At 39.2% G+C, this 15492-nt stretch overlaps 1 protein-coding gene across 1 annotated transcript in view; it reads right to left on the reverse strand.

The window, feature by feature from the left end:
- Positions 1 to 5417: 5417 nt before the first annotated feature.
- SNCA (synuclein alpha) overlaps positions 5418 to 15492 on the reverse strand; it is a 64271-nt gene continuing 54196 nt past the window's right edge. Inside the window, exons 4-5 of the mRNA XM_009979349.2 lie at positions 6439 to 6528; positions 5418 to 5450 (exon numbers count right to left, since the gene is read on the reverse strand). Coding sequence (XP_009977651.2) covers positions 5418 to 5450; positions 6439 to 6528 — 123 coding nt within the window. The remainder of the gene's footprint in view (positions 5451 to 6438; positions 6529 to 15492) is intronic.

The following is a 15492-nucleotide window of genomic DNA, read 5'->3' on the forward strand; positions in this document are numbered from 1 at the left end:
AGCTGGGGGGAGAGAGGCAGGATGAATGCCAGCCAATTCTCAGCAAGGCTCTCATGCCTGTTTTGCTTCTCCAACCTCCTCCTTTGCCTTCCTTAAACAGCCACTGTACCTCTCCAACTCAGTGCTTTCGGGCAGTGCCTCTGCTTTGCCATGTCTTTGGATACAGCAGCGATGGGAGCATCCTGAGGAGAAGGAGAGCTGCGAGCCTTCCTCCTTTTAGAGGGAGGGTCAAAGACTAAATCCCAACTCTCCAGGCATGCTTGCAACCTCATCACAATGTACTATACATAATGGCTGGAATAAGGTTTTGCCATAAAACGGGCACTCGGCAATGAGGACAGAGTACAGTCTAACCCTCTGAAAATCTAGCAGATTAGCGGAGAGAAAGAGACAAATGGAAGAGTAGAGAGATAAAGAAAAGAAATTGAGGTATCTCAGCAGTTGGCTTTTCGTAACAACATTCTCCCTGTTAAATCTCAAGTTGATCATCAGAAACACATGGGTGCTCTGGCCTCTTATAAAGACATCTCCAATGCTGAAGCTGAAAAAAGTACACCTGTAAATCTCAGATGTTCACCTTTTCCACAGGAATATGCCCTATAGATGTATCAGATGCTGATAGACTCTGACCTATTCAGAGATGCGAATACTAATGGAAAATGCTGAAAACCCACTTTCATACATCCACTAGAGGAAGCATTTTCAAAGCATTTCTTCCAATGTGGAAGAAATCTCATCTGACCTAGTTTCCTATCCTGTTTGTTACCTCTTGGCTGTCTCATCTGAGGTTCCACCTGCTGTTTCTCCATCTGCCAGCCTTTTTTAGATCAGAGGAACCTTCTGAGTTACACGTTAAATGTCAGATAGGCTTGAGATGAGTTGTTTATGTCTGCATTTAAACAGATTATATTTTCCATTAAAAATGCAGCATGGAGACACTAAAGTCTAAGATCTTGTTTACTTTTGGTTACTGTAACTCAAGAACAGGTCTGCTTATGTGAAAACTAATGCTTCTAGTTCAGACCTGTGTATATCCAAGTAGAATGATGATACCCTGTGAAGACCATTATTAGTGTCTTTTCCAGTAGTATTGAAAGCCTCAAGGTAGGGGCCAAGAAGTATCAGATAATAAAATCAATGTCACTGGAAGCCTTGTGTAGACTGAAATCAAACCCAAAACCAGTATCGGGGAATCATCTATCTTCTGCCACTTACCTCCTAAGCTATTCCAGAGTGCAACAGAAGATTTAGTTTGCATTAATATGTTATTAAATATCAATTACCTGAAGGAGTAATTACCTCCAAGGTTGCAATACCTGAGGGCAACTACTCCACTCAAACCCAACATCTGAGGTATGCTGTACCATGCAGTATTTACAATATGGTATTTGCCAGTATGTAAGACTGCAGTGCTGCTAAAAAAGCCTGGTGAGGACTTAGCTGTGGGATTTTATGGTAATCTTTCTTTTTCTGCCACTTTTGCATATTCTGCAGAGGGACCTTGATCATCCGATCTCTGCATTCTCTCAGTTCTACATAGACTTAAGAGAGGCACCAGGAATCATCCACACCCACACAAAGCAACAAAAAGACTCCCTTTATTTTCAGTGAATTAGGGATCAGAGCCCTGGAGCATCACTTCTGCTGCACACCATCTATCTGACAAAAAAAGTACTGTACAGCCAGTGCGTTAGGAAATTTCTAGAAGCAAGGGTTTCAGCACTTATTTTCTCCCTAAAAAGCATACAAAAAAGAACTGGAAACTCATCATATCAGTACACACTGCCACCCATAATTTGTATGAGGTCAAATGTGTACTGGAGCTGTGGGTGTCCTAAAACACTCATGTGAAACCAGTTGGAATCTTTCTTTTGATTTCAATGAACTTTGGATCAAATCTTAGAAGCAATTAAGTAGTTCTACTTGGTATATTAAGATTTTATGAATAAGCACAGGCAGCCATTCTTTACCTGTCTTCCGTTGCGCTCCTGGAAGCATTTCAGCCATTAAATGGACAACTCTGAATCTTCCAGTCTCCCAGCTCTTGGAAGCAGAGGTGTCTACTCCGAGTTTGCCGCATGTCAGCTGATTGTCCATGTCAGATGCTTCCACATGAGAATTGCTGAGCCTAGACTGCCCACACTATGAAAGCCAGGATGAATAAAATCTGTCCTTCCTGAAGAGATGCAGGCATGTTATTTTTTCCTGAGTTTAGGACGTTGTAATTTACCTTAATTTGCCTACAACTATCTCAAGGGAATGAAGAGAAGTCTTGGTGGGGGTAGGAGGGCATTTCTTGCCTTATCCCTCAGACAAATACAATGACTTGAAAGTCATTATATGAAAAGCATGTAACACAAGTATTAACACTATGATTTACAGTAATAAAAACATGATTACAATGTGTCTAATTAGGAACCATTATATGACCAATTAAAGCTGTCAAAATGGAACAAAAAAGCAACGTGTGTTTTTTCCCTGGAGGACTGGGATATGGTGAGACTCATTAGTAAGCCGTAATTTGAGGACAGAATATTGCTTTCGGTTTGAGTTGAAATCTAGGCTTTTAAGGAAAAGAGAGCTCTGAGGCATATTCCTCTCTAGCAGGCATTGCTTAAGCAAATGTTATCATAACATTAGAAGTGTTTTCTAATACCAAGGACAGACACTTAAAAAAATCTGAATACAGCAGTACTTATTTAGTTCAGCTTCAGCATCCAACACAATTCCGACATATGCAATCTGTGTGTCACTATTCATCTCACTGCAGAAAATAAGACAAAATGGCATTTAGTTTACCTGGAAAGGATGGTCAGTCAGCCCTTAAGGAATCTAATTAAAATGTAGCTCGTTATCAGAGCAGTGCATCACACTGTGCTGCCATAGTAACCAGGGGTCCCATGGACTTTCAGGGCCATTTCAGGGCATGTTTGCAAGAGGCACAAGAACTAAACTGTTCGCCTATGGTACGTTTTAAACGACCTGAAAACTCTGAATGACTTGCTGATGTTAACCTATGAAAGAAAATAATTAACTCCTACATGCTCAGACAATGAGCCATTCTCAGGAGTCAATTTATTCTTATTACTGTTTTTATGACATACTGCTCCCCACAGCTTATTTAAGAATTGCATGACTTATTTGCAACATGCGAGCAACCAAACAGTTTAATTTGATTCCCTAATAGAGAAACAATAGAGCAATCAAGACCTGTGGGCTGTGGAAGAGAAGACGAACAACAGAAATAGGTGTTCTACTTAGGCTGCTGTTTCCGGTATTATTTCCTGAAGTATCAGGCATCTGACTGCTCTCAGCTGTTCCTTTTGGTGGATAAGTCCTTGCTACCATGCTGGGGAAATAAAAAAAAAAAAAAAAAAAAAAAAAAAAAAAATCGCACTACATCACTGGGATTTTCTTCCCAAATCTTTCTGCTAGTACAGAAAGATCCTTAAACAACATTAATAATGAAAAAAGAAGTATCTTAGGTTGTGCCCTGTCCTGATATTCATTTTCAATAGATTTGCCACTGAGGCATTAAGATGAATTTTAACAGTTGAGATGTCCAGGTCAAGAGATTCTTTTGACACATCACCTGTGAAGGGGACTGCAAACAGTTAGTGGGTTAACATGAAAGATTTCTGCAAAAGAGCACAGGACTTCAGGCTCCATTAAGCAATTTAACTATTGATTAAAATATCTGCAAATTATTTGAAATGATACAGGAGATTTTTAATTGCTTTTTAAAAAGAACTGGACAGCAATTCTTCTGAAATAAATGAAATTCCTTAGAAATATGAGGTCGGGTCTTGGACATGACATGGGAAATCGAAGCACTGGTTTTCTAAGCATTGTGAAACCGACACGTTAATGTGATTTTGGCTCACAGTATTACATCGCCAGCTCCCACTGTATATGGCTGGGATGGGGACATACCTGGAAAGATCTATTCCATGTTGGGCGTGCTGATACCAGGAAGGTTGCAGAAAGCCAGAAAGGAGCTCAGTTCAAGAACAAGTTGGAGAGTTCCAAAGCCTCTGGGTTACATACCAGTACAAACATACCAAAGCCTTTTTGTACATACCAGTAACACACATTATGTGGTTGTGCCTAAGTTTCCCCATTTACAAAACCAGACAATGATATTTATCTGCTTTAAGATCCATGCCCCAGAATATTGGAAAGACTAGCTGTAAGGGAAGTTCAAAATCCTACTTAGGATAGAGAACTTTAAACAAAAAACCACTGTATCATCCAGGTTAGAGGTAACATTTGATCCAAAATAACAGATAATAAAACATGAGAGAAGTAAAAACATGTCACATTTAAATCCTTTTACTATATGGAAAAGTATCCACGCCACATAATAACTAAAATTACCGTGTCTAAAACCAGACAGTACAGTAGACTGTACTTTTGCTAAATAAGACTTCATACAAGACAAATTGATTGCAACCAATCCATCACTCTTCTGTATAGTCCAGCACTTTTACAACCTTAAGCCAGTAATTCTTCCAAGGGCATCACGATTTCCTGATAATCTGCTGCAGACCATTATTAATGGCTTCATTCACTCTTAGGTTCTCCTCACAACAGAGAGTTTTTTAGCGCTACAAATGAATCTATTTTGTCAACGATTTACTCCGGCCAAAGTACCAGCCCTGATACGCTCATTCTTCATCCTGTTTTTGTACAGACTGGGCTTCCATTTGCTGGTTTTGTTCCTCCAGTCCCTTCACAGGAAGCAACACAGTCTGAACGCTTTAGCAAGGGGCTCTTGAAGAGGAAAGAAGGTGTTATAAATCATCACTAATTCAGAAGTTAATTTTTAATGGGTTACATTTTATTCGCTTCGGTTGAACACCATTATTTACAGACACAAGTTAATAAAACACATGACAAAACAGTAAAATTTCAACAGCTAATATTTATAGGTGCATAGTTCATGCTCAGTTACTTTTTTATATATATAATACATACACATATATATAAAGCTCTCACAATAAGTCATCTCTGCACAGAAAGAATAGTCATAGGAAACAAATAAAAATTGTATCATAAACAATATCAAATTACTGACAGCCTATCAACAAAACATGTACAGAGTTAGAAATAAGCAGTAGACACTTAGGTGTTTTTATTTAATATTTTCTTTTTTAACTTTTAAACTTGAAGCCACAATATCCACAGCACAACAATGACCCCGCCAACCAGCTTTCATTTCAGCAGGAGGGAAATGCTGAAACAAGGTGGATGCAGTCACAGATACTCCAATCATTGCTGATGGAAGACTTCAAAATACACTTTAAAAACGGTAAAAAAATTTTACGACTGGGCACATTGGAACTCAGCACTTGTACAGGATGGGATGTCTTTAGTAGTTAGTAGATTTCAGGAGATACAAAGGAAGGAAAGGACTCTCATGCTTCAGGTTCATAGTCTTGATACTCTTCCTAATGAGGAGAGCAGAAATCAGCACTACTAGCACTTTAGATAAACACATCTTACTTTCATTGCTTGTTCTAGTCCTAGTGGATTCAATGCCAAAATATTATGGATTTTGGTGTGATCAGGATCTTACCATTTATTATTATTCTTCCAGATACTGTACCTTACAAGTTGTGATATTTACAGGATAATTAGGCTTTTAAAGTGGTTAATATGTTATTCAGGTGATGTTGCCAGGAACCCAGGAGGCCACCCGTGGCAATGCACTTGGAGAGAGCGGAAGACTGCTCTGGGTGGAACAGCGCACTAGGTGCTGTGGATGCTCGTACAAGTCAGTAAATGATTTAAATGTGTGTTTAACTACGGGTATGTGAGCAGCCCCCATAATTTCAGTGATATTCAAGGTGTTAGCAACCAAGTGTGCCTTTAAGGCTTTTACTGGATGTTTTATACCTCTCATTTTCAGCCTAATTATCTGCACTATTGTAGAGCTGCCACTCCAACTACCAATGCATCATGCCAGACATCGTAGTAATATTTTAGATAGCAGGTTCATGAAAACCAACAAAATAATTTACTCCCATAATTGCATTAAGAGTCTAATAATGAATTATCATGTTTTACAAAGCATGATGCTTTGATAAATGGCTGAGCTATTAAAACAATCTATGAAGATGCAGTTTTTCCCATATTCCCTATCAAATGTAAGAAAAAGATACAAGTTTACTATGGATTACTCAGGTACCCAGGCACAAGTGTTTCAAAACACACACAATATTTTCCCGTTAAACTTCCTCATTATCGAGAAAGCAGCAGATTTTCTGATTCCCAGCACTATACCTCTGGGAGATCTTGGCCAAAGAGACCATGTTTCTGCTGGGCCCTTGCAGCCCACAGCATCAGCCTGTGCCAGGCTAACGTAACTCCAGCATGCCACTCCCTCCCATGCCCTTCTCCTAAATGCATTCACAGCAAACACCACAACAGATTTACCTCTGGAGGCATTTCATAAGCCTCATTCTCAGGATCCATGGGAACATCTGTATTATTCACCATTCCCTCCTGCAGGAAACCTTCTTCATTCTACATTTAAAACAGAGAAAGAAAAGTGACAGACTGTAACTGCTTGTGTCAGCACTTACATCAAAGCGCATCTTTCCTCCCCATCAGTGGTTGACTTTGTGACCTGTCCTTTGCTTGCGGGATGTTGCCAGGGGTTGTGAAGAGCTAGAGGACGTCAGCTCCAGAGAGATCTTCTCCATGTTCCACAGGGGTATTCATGGAAATGGCTACTATCATCTTTCTGAATAGCTGAAGTGCTGATATCTCATTTTTCTCTTGTTGTGAATAAGCCAAGAAGTCAAACTGAACAAAAGAACTGTACCACCACCATCTTGCGGAATATGTTTGGAAAATATTTTAATTCCACAGCAAATGCTTTAGTCAAGTCATGAAGCAAACTAAAACAAGCTTTTTGCTTCTTAAGAAGCTGATCTGGGAAACACAGTCCCATGTAAATTGTTTAAGTAGGTTCGTGCATTAATTTCTGTTCAACTACTTGGGGGATACAGTCACAGGTATGCGAAAGTAGTCGTAAAGGCAGGCCAAAAGAATTGGTAGTATCAAGACACACAAATGAAATAGTAATTCAGTTTGTGGGTTTTTTTAATGCTAGTGATTCAATTATGTATTTTTTAATGTTATAGAAACATCGATCCTCTCATAAATCATTATTCACTTCAGTTTTTGCCTTTTCACAGTATATTTCGAAGTGGCTAAAAAAGGGAGAACTATTCCAATTCAGACTATTGCATGCTGTTTTTTTCCTTCAGTATTAGAACCTAACTGTATTGGGAAAAACTTTTTTCCTTGAATGAGTCATACATCTATATGCTTTCTTATGTCAACGAGCATTTTACTCTACGCTGTATTAGTATATGACACACGGCACTGCCTGATACCCAGCTTTTTATACTTTCTCTCTGGGCATCTATTATTGACCGTTATAGAAGTGCTTGTATTTTAAATAGCAATTTTCATAAGAGCTTCTTGCAATTAACAGGATCGCAACAGTGTAAGGAAAAAATTGCTGAGTAGGATTACTTAAGTGTTGTCCTAGAACTATAGATACTATTTACCATCTGAATCAAACACAAATTATAAAGGAAAAAAAAACCCCACATTCAAATCAGGCCAATTCCTTTAGCAGTTGTTACTACAGAAGTTCACAGAGAAGAAACATGAGTTTTACCAGAATGAAGATGGCTGAAGTTCATCCTGAACTGTGAGAAAATTGATATGAAAACAGGCAGACTAGCTCAGTGGAACTGTTATGACTATGCTGATTTATAACAGTTGCCAATCTAGACAGAAATGAACTAAAAACAAATTACAGACACTCAGGAAGAAATTCACTTTAAAAAACCCCTGCAGGCTGGTAGCATAGACAGAAATACAAAATTAAGTAAGCTACAAACCAGAGTAATGAGGTAATTCTTCAAAGTCTGCAATTTACAGGACAGTGATGCTAAATTAAATTTAGAGTATAGATAAAATGAGCATAAGAGAACCTAAACCTGAAACTCACCTCTGCGAGTTTAACAAAAAATAGAAAATAATATGCAAAACAGGTGCATTTATCACACTTCTGCTGTTCACCATTTGCCATGTATTAGCTTCCTCTGTGGTTTAACCAGGTGACCATAGCCATAATACTCTGTTCCTCACTTGCTGCATCTCTTCATGCACAAATTGTGACTTTATTGGCCAGAAACAAATCTGTTCTTCCTTGGTTTACTCACCGCTTCTGGCACTATTGCATGTGCATGTACATACATTTTTCACTCTCAAAGACCATGACACACAGAATTTATTTCCATAATATGGACTCTTTTCTCTAGGTCTTACTTCAGACTTTAAAAGGTGCAATATGAAGATATCTGGTCCCATTGCTTCTCAGTGGGGCCAGATATCCTTTCTCCTTTAGAGGTAAACTGTATAGTCTGTGTGGAGTCAATGCCTACTATTCTGCAAGCTCCTTTCATGCACGTGCCTGCTATCAGTTAACACCGTGAGCTGCTCTATGGCATACATAACATGGACAAATTCCAAAAGTCAAGGGACATCAATAAATAAGGTTGCTAATATCTTTATTTAGGCCTGTGTCTTCCAGAAGGACTAATAATTTTGGATGTTCAACATGACAGGTAACTTTTCAAGCATGAAATTGTCATAAAAACTGGGTGCAATTACAGTTCTGCCCTGGCTTATCAAAACACTCGAGCTCTTAATATTATTTGATGTGCAATATGCAATTACTCTAGCTTCTAAACAAATTTTTAAGAGTATTTATACCTATTTACTTTAATGAGAAGTAGTTCAATCTTTATCAGCTTTGACTGAAATAGCTAAACAGTGTGTGCAATGCAAATTTTAAAGCTCTTACTGTCCACCGGACCTAACATATCAGCTCTAAGGACCTACAGCTCCAGTCTACTGCTCTCTTGTTTAATCCAAAACATAATTTAATTTCTGCTTCTCCCTATCATTAAGAAACAGCTTCGGCTAACAATCAGTAGATCAAGTAAAACTGTGCCCAAAAATCAGCCTTGAAGTTGCATGAGTAAGAAAGGATGCAGCTTTATGTTATCTGTAGCAGGAAAACAGATGGCAAGTGAAACTGCCAGGACCATTAGTAACGACGAAGAAAAAGATTTGCCAGCCGAATTTCAAAGAGCTTCAAAGCTCATATGCTGTTTGTTAGGAACCTCTGCCACGAGTCTGGACTGCCCATCAGGATTACAGAGACACAATGCCTAAAAAAGGCTGCATTTATCATCTTTCCAAGTTCCTCCAGGGAGTTCAGCATGGAGATTCCTCTACAGCTTCAAATAAAACAATCAGCAGCACTAGTGAAATACAGCATCAATCACAACACCAGTATTTTTTCAAATGAAGCCAATCATAAGCCAAACCAAACCATCAAGGCAACTTTTTACCTGGGAAAGGCTTATCACCTTTGTACAGCTGCAAACAGTAACCCAAACACCACCTTTCATGTTGATGTCACTACAGTGCAGATGAGAATGGCATTACCCAAGGTCACATTTGTTAGATTTAAATGTGTAGCATAAGTGACCACATAATTTTTAACGGTGGTGCCCTCTGCTTCTGACGCACCATTTCTCCAAAGCTAGGATATCAGAAAAGTTAAGAATCACCCCCAGTAACACAGAGCCATCTAAGGTACACCTTGTATCATTATTTACCTCCTTTAAAACAAAGAAATGCAATTTTACGTTCTCATGATCAATAATTTCATATCCTAATTCAGTTATGAAAGAGGAAAAACACCCAATAGACCAATTCTTCTCTCACTATGAAAAACAATGTTTTTCTCTTGAAACTGCCACCTCTCTTTTTAAACCATATAGAAGGTCACTTCCAGAGGGAAAGCTTTATATTAGAAGATCTGAAAAGCTAAACAAAAGCTTCTCAGAGATGAAGTCAGTTTTTAACTGCGGAGCATGAGCTCTTTTGCAGGGAAAACACTTTAAAAAGGGAAAATTACAACTCATGCAATAAACAAGGTGTTAAAAGAATAGTGAGGTGAGGACATCTGCTTGTCCTCTGAAGCTTCCCTTAAGAAAAAGCAAATGTCTGCCTATGTCTTGATTTGAAGCATGGATACTCTGGGTAAAACTTGTATTTCTGCATTTTCCAGAGTCTTGTGCGCTTGGATATGGAAAGCAAGCTTTTGCAGCTAGCCAGAGCAGAGCACACCACATTGCTGTTCCCAGTTACCCATTATGGTGTCAGTTTGGGCTGTCAGCACTCCTGCCTGCCTTGACAAAGCTTGGTAACCATCAGACTTGTACAGCCCAAGACTTACGTGCCACCAGGCTACCTCACAAGCCCACCCACACCTTCCCTGGGAACGAAGGGCTACAGCGTACACCCACCCTCACAAATCGTGCTGTGCTCTCGTTTTGTCAAGCAGCTTCTGTCAGTTTATACAAGAAGAGGAGCCAGGGTTCCATCACTGTAAAGTGGCATGTTTGCATCATCCTAGACACCAGTTCCGACACAAGGAACACGTATAAAATTACTGGTATACAAGAGTGGCAAAAATAAGATGTGAAGTAGAATTTCGATTTTATTTGCTGCAAGGGTTCCAAAATGTTGACTCCTCCTCCTTTACTATGGGAATGAATCCTGCCACGTAGTGTGCGTGACAATGTGAAATGACTCACTTTTGCAACAAAATATTCATCAAATTAATTAGAAAGTCCTCCTGAAGATCTGGCCCAGTTTAAATTATAGAGCATTTGCCAAAACTTCAGGCCTATTCCTTTTACTAGAAAAACATCACCAAATGGTTTTCTCTCATTTCGGTGGTTTTGGTGAAAACTGCACCGCATTCTTTCCCCTCACCCTCTTTTCCACCGCACAACACTCTTGGTGGAAGGGTAGACACTGTTTAAGATCCTCTAATGCATGGAAAACAGACCAAGTGGTCTTCTCATGGTAGCACACCGATGTCAGCAAACTGGTCACCTTAAGGATTCTGCATTCAGTCCTCTCGGTGATGTGACTTTGAATGCCAAGTTACCGCCATCAGAAATAAATTATTTTATCTCAAGTCACAGACAAAGCAACCTCAAAAGAAGGCATTGTAATTGTAATTTAGTGGCTATCTAAGCATTATAATTTACTCTCTCTCTGGCCAGTAACACTTTTTCTCTATTATGAATGCTGAAGGTGTCTTACAGTCATAGATATTCTCATGATTACTGGAGACTAATTCCTTCTGGAGTGATTTCATATTCAGTGATAAATAAACCAGGCTATCAAAGTGTCAGCTCTTAAAATGTTTATATTGGCAAGAGATCATCTTGAAAGTCACTTCCACTAATCAAAGAGGTCAGAAGGCACCTCCAGAGATCATCTAGTCCAACTTCCCAGCAAGGTGCCCTAGAGCAGAGCTGTGCCTGGTTGGGTTTTGACCATCCCCACAGATGGAGACTCCACAATCTCACTGAATAACCTGGTCCACTGTTTGACCAGGTTATTTATATGAAAATATATTTTATATATATTTATATGAAAAAAATAACTCCAGAAGTTATTGTATAGACTCCATGAGTATATATTCTCTTTCCTAAGAGACAAAAGAATCCTCCACTCATGCAAACAGTTAATTCAATGCTGCATGATCTAAAAGAGCAATCTCTAAACTATAGTTATTTCTCCTAGTCTTAGAAAAAGTCCCCCATACAGAACTGCAGGACCAGCCACCCTCTAGCATCATGAGCAGCATGAGTTCCCAGTCCATTACACATAGCTCCAGAGACAGCACACCTCTCAGTTCTGTACCCCGTCTTGTGGGAGTGTGTTCACAAAGCAATGAGGTAACTTTACTCATTTCCCAGAAATTTTCTGAAGAAAGAGAGCTCTCTACAGGTAGTGGAAAGAGGGCAGGGTTTTCTCCCTTTGAGTGTGAGTGGACAAGCTAATGCAATCAGCATTGACTCGGCTGCTTTAACTCTCCAGCACATCGAGCTGTGGGCTGACGAGAGAGCTAGTGGCAGCACGGTCACCTTCAAAGGCTGTAATTGATTGACAGGACGTGCTGCTAGTGAAGTGGTTACACTTCAGCTATGATCAGTGAGTATGTCTCTAAAGCATTCCTTCAATTCCAGTCTATTACAGCATTTTCCCTAGCTAGGGAATTTTAAAATACGTTTCTTCTAAGGAAAAAACCAGCACTTGCTCTGAGAAGCACTTGCAACAATTATTTGAGCTATTAAGGTTTCAGAGTATTTCCTGCAATTGTGATCTATTCAGCAGTAGATCAAACACTACAAAAGACTAGAGAGTCAGACTGCATGTTAAAATTTATATTCCTGAAGTATCTCTCTTCATGTGGAAGCAAGTATACAACTATTCAGAGCTTTCACTTGCATTGGGAAAGATTACTTCTCAGTCCTCTGGCATGAAACACAAAACATCTCTTCAGTTTATTCTTCTCCTCTAGAAAAAATAATTCTTTTTAACTAAGTGGAAAGAATTATTTAATAAAGTTTACTTAGTAAAGCGTAGAAAGTAAGGAAACTCTTAAAGACTAGTACTTAAATATGCAACACTCGAGTATATATGTTTTCTTTCCCTCCTCCTCCACCACTGTTACTGTTATCTTGGGTTTTTATTTCTGGCTTTAGATGAAGGAAAGCATCAGACTGGAGTCTGCTATCCTCTACACTGTGTGATAGTGGAGTTCAAAGAAAAACACCTTTTCCCAGGCCAGATTCTGCTCTTATCTATGTCAATATAAGCCTGGTGTAACTCTTCCCCTCACCAGGCCATTTTTGTACTCATACCTGTACCACCGAGAGCAGCCTGTCTTTATGATCCTCTTTTCAGACATCTGCTGCTGTTCCAAAAGGGATACACACCCTAAAAATCTTCACTACTTCTTCATATATAGAAAAGAGAACTGCACACAAGGTAGGCCTTGCTAGAGTCGGGACGCAACTGCTTGGTGTTTGGAGCAGAGTCAAGCAGGGCGGAGACGCTGCTCATCAGGCTCCTAACAGAGGAAAAGGAGGGCAAGATCCAGCAGCGTCCAACGTCAGAAACTACCTGAACAAGCGTGGCCTGATGGTCTCCTCAGCCATAGATGGAGCTTCAAAGAGAAATTGTTACTGCAGAACGAGCCTTCTATTAATAAACGCCATCAAACCATTTGAAATTAAAATGCAGAGCTGCTTTTAAAGGATCAAAGCAGCATAGAATGGTAGTTGTCAGAATTGTTAGAACAACACTATCCCTCTTATTATTATTAATTCCTTTTCTTATTATTAATCACAGTAGCTCCCCAAACTTCACTTGCGAAGCAGGGGTCTGCCCTCTGCACCCAGGAATGCACTGAAGTCACAGCAGAGTGATCACCATGAACTGCTACAATTCACAAGAAGCAGTTGGTTCCATGGCCACAAGGAACATAATGAAAGGGAAATATCCTCTTCTCCACAGCTGCTTTTATGGCTTGAAAGAGGGGAGACTAATCATACTCCAGCCACCATCCCATTAATATTCAAGCACATGAGAGGAAAAAGCGATGCATACACACCATAGAGGTAAAACACAAAAAAGCAGTTGAGGCAAAGCGTTTGTTTTGTTCACGACATCCAGAACAGCAGGTAAAATCATGTTTCTGTCAGGAAGTTTTGTGAAATACTGCTAGCACAGCAATTGCATTCATTACACCCTTTACTTTGGGGACAAATAGAAAAAACAAAACCAAACTACTTTTCTTCAAATTCATCACATAAAAGTCAGCAACATGTGATTCACAGAAGTTCAGATGGAGTTGAGGAAGAATAATTTCATGCACGTCATCCCAACGAGAATGATTATCAAAGCTTATTCTACAGAGATGAGGGTGCTCACTTAAAACAGAGGAGGAAGTGAAAGAACACATGGCAAATCAATTACAGTCACTACAGTGCTTTCTCCTACAAGTCACGTTCTCAGCTCCTCTGATGAACATTGATATGGTGCCATACAGAGCAATACATCTTCAGCATTTGGGTTCTCACTAAGGTGGAGCTCTGATATTTTCAGTACTGAGGATGATACAAAAAGACTGACAGGATCAGTCCACGCTTCAGAAGACGACGGTGCATTTATAATATGACTCCCTGTAGTCTGATAACAATACAAAAACCTATCTGCTACCAGCCATAAAGATGTTTCCCTACACGTGCTGCTTGGTGAACACTTAGATAAGAACAAGAGCCAGGTCTTGAGAATCATCCATGCAGACGGGAACACAAACAACTCGCCTGATTGCCACAGCCGGATGCCCACATGTTTGCGAATGCTCAAGCAACATCAGTTGGACACACCAGTTGGTGAATTTATGTGCGAATGCCATTTTAGGAATGAGCTATGCTAGAAGGTACTTCGGTGGAATATGAGGCTAAAAGTAAATGTACTTTGCTAGGAACAAAGTAAATGAAATTCAGTAGCATGCTATATTGTCATCTTTTAATTACGGTTTCCAAATAATTTTGTCTCAGATATGTGATGATAAGTATTTGTGCATTCCCATCACAGGGGTACTCCAATGGCTGTCATAAAGATATGACCATTTTTGTAGTAGCTTATCCTAAAGCCAGTTGAAATGTTTACTCTTTCATAATAAGTATTGTTCAACAAGCAGATTCAATGAGAAACCACACTGAAAAACAAGGGTGATTCTTTTTATATATACGTATCATTTATATATGTATCATATACACGTATCATCATTCTGTAAGAGCAGGCAGCAAATCAAATGGTTCTTATTTTCTGGTGCCGTTGTCCATCTGCCAAGAATTATCCAAGGAAGGCAGTGACACTGGAAATTTCAACAGGGACTGCTCTAATGTTATTAATCTCTTTCCTACACTTGCAACATTCCAAACATCTATTTGTAAAGTGTGGATGTTTAGTGGGCTACATTTACCTAAACAGGAGACACTTGTGCTAGGATGTGCCTTGAACGACCTAGCATCCTCAAAAAGCTATTTACAGGACAATAGCTGGTACCACAAATATTCCGAAGCATTTCTCTGAACGGATTCTTGCCGAAAAGGAATTCAACACATTCTTTGCGATGATACAACAAATGTATACTATATGTAAGCAATCTGCTAAGAGAAGCTTAAAATAACATTACTAATGAAAGCTTGAAAACTGATCTACTTGAACTTGAATTATTTTTACACATTTAAATTCATGTGAGCCCTGATTCAGCAAAAGATTTTCAAGCGTATACTTAAGCAAGTAGTAAGTTGCATGGAACTCAAAGCTTTTACATAGGTTTAATACTAAAATAATACTGTAGTGAATCAACAACTAACTTCAGAAATCCTAAGTGTTTCAAGTGGCAAAGGACAAAGTACTAAATTTGATAAGGTATGACGTCTTTGAAATCTGATGCAAACCATTTTTATCCAGCAAGACAGATAGACTCAGCATTTATCCATCTGTAATTTCCCA

The sequence above is a fragment of the Tauraco erythrolophus genome, chromosome 5 (assembly GCF_009769465.1).
Source record: "Tauraco erythrolophus isolate bTauEry1 chromosome 5, bTauEry1.pri, whole genome shotgun sequence".
NCBI classification, from domain to species: domain Eukaryota; kingdom Metazoa; phylum Chordata; class Aves; order Musophagiformes; family Musophagidae; genus Tauraco; species Tauraco erythrolophus.